At 40.0% G+C, this 7,987-nt stretch overlaps 1 protein-coding gene across 5 annotated transcripts in view; it reads right to left on the reverse strand.

Moving 5' to 3' along the window:
• clec16a (C-type lectin domain containing 16A) overlaps positions 1-7,987 on the reverse strand; it is a 54,785-nt gene that overhangs the window by 16,432 nt on the left and 30,366 nt on the right. For all 5 annotated transcript variants that reach the window (XR_006828854.1, XR_006828853.1, XR_006828851.1 and 2 more), the window contains one exon: positions 629-780. Coding sequence is in view for 2 of the 5 variants with exons in the window: in XM_046074556.1 (XP_045930512.1) it covers positions 629-780 (152 nt within the window). In the remaining 3 variants the exon portion in view is untranslated. The remainder of the gene's footprint in view (positions 1-628; positions 781-7,987) is intronic.

Consider the following 7,987-nt stretch of genomic DNA (forward strand, 5'->3'; position numbering starts at 1 on the left):
AGCCCATCCCAGCCTTGTGCAGATCAACAATCTTGTCCCTGATGTCCGTAGAAAGCTCTTTGGTCTTGCCCATGGTGGTGATGTTGGATGCTGGTTGTTTGGGTGTTGACAGGTGTCTTTTATACAGGTAACGAGGTGAGACAGGTGTATTTGATGTAGATAATTGGTTGGGATTGGGGCTGTGTCTTAAAGAAAGACTAACTGGCTTGTAGGAGCCAGAATACTTGCTGTTTGGTAGGGGGTCAAATACTTGTTTTTCCTCATCAGATGGTTATCAATTTTTATAAATTCATATGATGTGATTTTCTGGAATTTTCTTTGGGATTCTGTCTTTCACTGTTAGAATGTACATATGATTAAAATTGTAGATTGTTGCATTCTTTGTAAGTGGGCAAACCTGCAAAATCAGCAAGGGGTCAAATACTTTTTTCCCCCACTGTATCAGGTTTTCCAGTGAAAAACAGGAAACAACAAATCAACACCTGGTGAATTAAGAAGAAAAGAAGAGAAACAGGATGGACAACTTGTTGGCAGAGCGGGGATTAAGAAAGACAAAAGAGGATGTAGCATTAAGTCTTTAGCACATAGACACATCCACACAGACAAAGAAACACCACGTTTCTCTTACTTGCAGAAGGCCGGCAAACTTGACGACACCCCATCCAAGCCGTTTGGTTTCTGGCTCGACCAGACTCATCTGGTACACATCAACAGCGAGGAACCTCTGGGCCTGGCCGCCATCTTTACTAACCACCATACAGGCTATTAGGTCACTGTTGTCTGAAAAAGATGGCAGGCATGACTATAAATGTATTGCTTTATAATTCAGGTTGAGGTCTGGCGGTGATCTTTACTAAATACAGTATCACCTCTTAGGATGTTAAAATATGCTGTTTGCACAAGATAACACGACGAAGAGTCAGCAGGCAGAGCAGGGAGAATCTGTTTTCGAATAATTATAATTATTAGTAGTTACTGTCATGCAACTTAAGTGACGTAGGAGCCAGCAGACTGACACACAAGCATTGTCGACCCTAGAGCCACTAAAAATAACAATAGACTGTCTCACTGAATCACATTTTCTAATCAAGGTTTTAGTCTAATTAAGCTCTATGATAGACATGTCCCCTGTGGTCACTGTAATTATATAAAATATGTAATGGACATACAATAGACTGTACTGTAGATATGGACATTACTGTCTGATGGTATAACATCATTTAGATTAAAAAGTATTATATGTGAAAAGTCTCTAATGAAAACAATTAAACTTCCACAAACACAAGTTTAGGAATACAACATCACTTGCTAAAACTTACACAGAACACATACACAGTTAAGGATTATTTCACAGGAACATTTGATTACTAAGGACACTGCAGCTTTAACAGCCTTTAACGACTTCTGTTTTATATTACGCATGAATAAAATGATTCATCTTCTTTAGAAAAACCTTGACACATGATCTAAATTCCCATTATTGCCACTTCGGAGAAGAAAAAAAAACTGCTTCCTGAAAAAAAAAAAAACTTTAGATGAAACTACTTCTGTATGCTGAAAGCCTCAATGGCAGTGCTCCCATGGAAACTGCACTCACTGCAGGTCCTGTGAAATATGATAGCTACAGTAGCTTGGAATATTGATGTGGGGCACAGAATTTGATTGAATTTCTATTTATTGGACAAAAAATGATAGAATTAGAAAGATAATAAGTTAGCTAGCCTGCTATTTCCCAACTTTATGTTCAGTGGGAGTCTGGTGTTGAGTTTACATTTCCATTTCCATTTCCATATTTAGCTGACGCTTTTATCCAAAGCGACTTACAATTGCTATATATGTCAGAGATCGCACACGTCTGGAGCAACTAGGGGTTAAGGGTCTTTCTCAGGGACACATTGGTGGATGTGTCACAGTGTAGAGTTGAACACACCAAAGCCATGCGTCTTATCCATTGCGCCATCACCACCCCAGTTATGGGGTGTCAGTTCAGAAGAACTATGAGTTAACATAGTTATCCATGTCTGTGAAGATTCTCAGTCATCCAGGTCATAGTTATCCATGTCTGTGAAGATTCTCAGTCATCCAGGTCATAGTTATCCAGTGAGTTAACAGTTTGGTTAACAGTTTGGACCCGATTTAAACGATCTAAGCACATGGGGTGAAGTGCATAGGGCACTTGTGTTTGGGGCGTGCCCAACTCCAATTCTGCTAGTTTATCAGCGGGAAAAAATGGTCACTGCGCCAGGCTCAGGGTTCAAATGGGTTGTACTTAGTCTGTGAATTAGGCCATTTTGGCGAAACGGGGTGCTCAACGTCTGATTTTACATAGAACTACCAGTTTGCTCCCAATAAGTTAATATACAGCCTAATACAATACCGTGACGTGCATGCAGTTGTTGGCAGCAGTAATGCACCTAAAAGTCTGCACAAGACCGTTGAATGACAGGCGCGCGCACGAGAGAGAGGGGTCTTCAAAAAGCCTCAGTTTAGCTGGGAATTTACAGTGTAAGTTGAATGAAAGCTCTGCAGCTTCTCAAGCGGAGCGACTGTGTGTAACCCTCCCGCGCTTGCAATCACCGCACACAAAAACACACACATGATTCGACTATAGGCAGGACTTGACGATTCTGATTCGACTATGTAAATCCTTAGTCGGGGACAGCCCTATAACAACATTAGAATATAGCTGGGTTGTCGAAGTTAGCCCACTGTATTAGTGCATGCACCCCATAGTCATAGGGAAGGGGCCGTTGTTTCATCAAAAACACAAACGATAGACCCTCCCCTGAGACACTTTTCACTGACTCGAAAGGTGTTCCTAATTTAGTGTAGTTGTATTTTTTTACTGGCAAGTTGTACATGACTTTATTTTAAGGTCAGATGTCCACACTAACTTACAGTTAATACATACTGACACAGCAGCTAGACAGAAGCACACAGTCAGTCAAAACACACCGAGTGCTATACACACATACGGAGAGATAAGATGCTATTCTCCCACATGTCTGCAAGGACGAGACGATCATGGAACTGTAAGCCGACGTTTCAGCAGCTTCACTTCAGGTTACCACAAAGCCTACTGTGAATCAAACAGTAAATGTGGAACTGATGATGACTGACACCACAGGTTTTGGTTTAAGTATCACCCACCCTCACTTGCTCTAAACTAGTAATACCACACTGACGTACAACCCCTTGATAAACATCCCTTTCTCTTGCAGACTGACTTCCACTTTATAATATTTATACTCTCTAGTTCCTTGATTTCTATTCTCCAGAATCCTGACCAATCCATCTTTAAACTGGTATGTGACTAATGTATGTGCAAAACCTGTTTGATCCATGTCCTTGAGTACATTTGGGTTTTTGTCTGTTTAACAAGCCCCTTCAGTGCCGTAGTGTTTGCTCTGTGGGATCATTTACCCTATTTTAATAATAATAATAATAATAATAATGCATTTATATAGCGCTTTATCATGGAAGCTCAAAGCGCTTCACAGTGAAGTGGGGTGGGACTCACCTCAACCACCACCATTTTCAGTAATTGTGGTCTGTTTCTCGAGGTTAGACAGCTGTAGTGTATATCATACATGTGGCCTTCTGGCTTTTTGACTTTCTCTCTAACCAATATTAATAGATCAACGGGGTTTGCCAGGAACTTGACTTTACCCACTGAAGCTGTGAAAAGTACCTGCAGCTGGAGAGGTAGTCCCCGATTTACTACGACAGCAAAGGGAAGCTTACAGCTAAATGGTCAAAGAAATGAGGGGGAGTTTGACAGCTTAAATCCTCAGAATACCTCGGAAAAAACCCTCCTACCACCCACCTTCTACTTAACTTCTGACTACAGAAAGTGGGGTCAACTAGCCCAGTTAAAAGGCTTGAAAATGTGGGACAGCTAATAAACGTCATGTTGAATCCAGTAGTCTTTTTTTTTTATTGAAAGAGATACATGTTCAATCACTGAATTTGTTTAGCAGGGAAGCACCTTTCTATCTGGTTTCAGAAGGTACAGTATGTTTCCATGTATTAGTCAATGGAAGTTTTAATTTCACTCCTCCCAGAATAAGGAAGAACAAAAGGCATTTAGATGTTTAAGCAACTACAAAAGGACTGAAATTCTAAGGTCTTACAATGAGACCAAAATCATTTTAGTGTCTGAAGGCATACTGCTGTGTCATGACTTTCATCACTCATCAGGCCAGTTTAGCAATTGTTAATCATTTAGAAAATACATTGCTGATGCTATTTATTGCATAAATTCTTCAGAAACCTGGTTCTCTTATATCGTTTTTTTGACTTGGATGACAACCTAACTGAAGTGAGAAAACCTCTGTTCTATTCAGTCTGTAGTTCTGCCTTTTCTAACAGCAACCAACGTACCATTGAGCAAGATATGACATAAGCTGTTCAGTGAAAACACCAGACAAGAGTGCAGTGAGCAGCTGCCAGCCTTAATGGTGTGTTTATGTTCCAACACTCCCTGTCCATGCAAGTACTCCCTTGAGATATTAAAGAGGTGGTATTATGCTAATTTTCAGGTTCAAAATCTTATTTAGGGGTTGTACCAGAACAGGTTTACATGGTTTAATTTTCAAAAAACACCATATTTTTTGTCATACTGGACATTGCTACAGCTCTTCTTTTCACCCTGTGTTGAAGGCTTCGTTTTAGCTATGGAGTGATACCATCTTGTCTGTAAATGATCTTTGTTAGGAGTTGCACATGCACAGTTCTTAGTTAAGGACTACTAGCCAATCAGAAGCAGGGAAGGGCAGATCAGCGAAAGGCCGGTAATAGCCAATCAGAAACAGAGAAAAGCGGGTCAGCGGAAAGACGGTAAACAGCTTCGATTCAGCTGTAGGCTACATGTTGCTGACCAGGTTGCTAATTTGGACTGGAGCTAGAGTTTCAGAGTGGTGAGTTATTAATCTGTAACAAAAATATCTTTCATCCATAAAGTTTTAACTGAGCTCTGTCTCTACATCACAGTAACAACTTCATGTCCATTGACTGCTTGGAGGGTAGCTAGTGTTTGGAAGGGAGAGGAGAGGTGTGTGCTGCAGCTCAGTGTTTTTCCACCGGTGTTTTTGAGGGCGTGTCGGAGTAGTCACTCAGTGAGCATTATAACACGTATTTTCATTGTGACGTCACAAGAAAGGGAAGTAAAGGTTGGACTACAAACGAGCTGTTTTCATGCAGTTCAGAGCAGTGTTTTCTCTGGGAGATGGGAACTCCCTTTGGGGTGGGCTTTTTCATTTTGCAAAAATAGTACATGCACAATAAAGGAGAGGGAAAAAGCCTAAAACCATAATACCACCTCTTTAAGGCTCCCTACAAACAAACATTACTCAAGGTACACAATGCAGTGACTGTATTCACTGGTGCGAGAACAAAACATGTGACTTTAGTTTCAAGCCTCAAAGGATATCTCTTCCTAAATAGATAACTGGTCATGTTCAGTAGAAATATATAAAGACATAAAAATCAGTGTCTTCAAAACTGACTTTTGAGCAATTTGACACTTTTAACTACTTGCAAGAACCAAAAACAAGTAGGGGTTAATACTTTATAAATCCACTACGCAAGTTTTACAATGAAATAATCCATGTTAAACAGTATCAACATGAATTAATGTCTTCGCATGCTCATTGGAGGCAGACTTTCACACTTAAGGCAAAGTTCCTGTTGATGGGAATGCAACATCATCTTCCACTTGCAAGACCATCTCTGCAACCACAAGGCTACAACTCCACTCACACAATACAGGTGCAGAAATTGGAAAATGTTCTGTGATTCAACAGTTACCAGAGGATGTGGTGAAATGGAGGCGGTGGCAGCCTTATGGTCAGAAAAAAGAGTTTGTGGGTGGCAGGTTGCCAGTTTAAATCCCCAAAACCCACAAGGAAAAACCCTCCCTCTCCCCACAATTACTCTGTATTGTGTTCTTAGTCAACCACCTTGCTTAAATGAAAGTGACAGTGACTTAGTAAAACAAAAAATTAACAGAAGTAAACCCAACAAAAGGGAATAGTTTTTTTTAAAGCCCCGCATGGCTGGAGTTAAGCCATGCTCAGTTGACAGCAGTTGACAGCAATTGAAAACATTCTAGCCCTTGAGGCTAGCATAGTACTGTCAGCAGAAATGAACTGAATAAAACTCACAATCCCATTTCCAGTTCTCACTGAAGAATCAACAACCCGTGTCTCCCCAACCATTTACTCATCATTTGTTTACGTCTGTTTCCCCATGAGATCACGTGAGGTTGTGCCTGCTCCTTCTGGCATAATCTGGATAATCATATATATATAAATTCAAGTGACAAAAAATTACTGGAATCCATGTCACACCTGATATGACTTAAATCAATACCTCAATCTGCCACAGACTCTTTCGACTGGCACTTGGAATTATGAAAACTGTTACAGTTTCAACCACTGAATTCGATTTGAAAGTAAAGCTGCAGGGAGACATTTTGGTTTCACTAGGTATGTTTCCATCCATTTGTCAAGTGATTTTTTTGCGACACCCACCCCCATCCCAAAAAGAGGGGAGTGGAGAAAACATTTGAATTTGGTATGTTTTTATCACCAGGGTTTGGGACAAACGAAAGCAGAGCTTACACCAAATCACAAAATTGAAATGTCTTTCAAGAATTACAGCTACATCAGTTATTGATATCTGCTAATTATGTCTGTTTTCATGCAGTCTGAAGACAAAAATGCATTAAAAAAATGAAACTGGCAATATTCGTATGCAGAAACCAATGGTGACACAACTGTGACATGTCTCCAGAAAACATTTAATCTGAAGGCACACTGCTGTGTAATTGGTTTGATCCATTCATCAGGCCACTTTCATCAGGTTTACATCATTAGTTGTTCTGCAAATGTGTTTCCAAAAAGTACCGAAACTGCAGCTCAGTCATCACAGATGAAACGATAACTCTTAAATGCTTTGCCTACCTAAATTTGCAGTGGTACAAATAATATAAATAATATAATTATCTTAAAAAGTTTGTGATTTTCTTAAATATTTATCCTTATAGGAAGGTAGATTTATTTTGTCAGGTTATAGAGTGAAATTGAGTTTGAAACTCCCTTCTGCTACCTAGCAGACAATATGCAATAATATAGAAGCAAATACAAAAAGGGCAAACAGAAAAAAAAAAAACAATCAGTGGGGCAGTGCTGAGGATGAATTAAAGTTTAAGAGTCTGATAGCTTGGGGGGGAAAGCTGCAGTCTGGTGGTGTGGCAGCTGAAACTTCTATCTCTCTTCCAGAAGGCAGCAGGGTGAACAGGCTGTGGCTGGGTGGGTACTGTCCACAGATGAACAGAGATGTGCAAAGAAAGTGTGAAAGAGGAAAAGAAAACAGACAGAGGAAAAGAGGCTTTCTTTGCTTGCATCACAACATAACTTAATATGGATACTCTATGACATATGACCTGAAATGGGGAATTTATGGTGAACACCAGTTTCTTTCTGAGATGTTCTGCTTCAAATAAAAATTAGGTAATGGGCTCATTTCAAATAATACAGAGGAGGAGGAGACAACTTCCTGTCTACTCACCGACTCTACTCTCAAACTGAAAGCCATGAGTAAAATGGTATGTATTCTGTCATTTTGATTATTTTATTTATGTACACTGAAATTGTTAAGGTCCCCCCCCCCACACACACTAGAGTCACCAGTTCATCTAATCTGCATGTTTTTTTTAACATATAAGTGAACATGCTACTAACATATTTCCACAGATTCAGAGATTAAGTAGAAGGCTGCTTATTCCATTGCTCTTGGTTGGTAAACAGTATTCCAATAACTAAATTCAGTGTTATGACACCAGCACATAAGGTACAGGTTGTACGCCGTTCCTGATACATAAAAACATCATCCTGCTCGGTGTATAAAAGGTGTTTTGACACTGACAAGGCGTTTATGATTACGCCATTATATTTCTAAAAAGGAGGGGGGGGGGGGGGGGGGG

Source organism: Micropterus dolomieu, linkage group LG02, assembly GCF_021292245.1.
Source record: "Micropterus dolomieu isolate WLL.071019.BEF.003 ecotype Adirondacks linkage group LG02, ASM2129224v1, whole genome shotgun sequence".
NCBI classification, from domain to species: Eukaryota; Metazoa; Chordata; class Actinopteri; order Centrarchiformes; family Centrarchidae; genus Micropterus; species Micropterus dolomieu.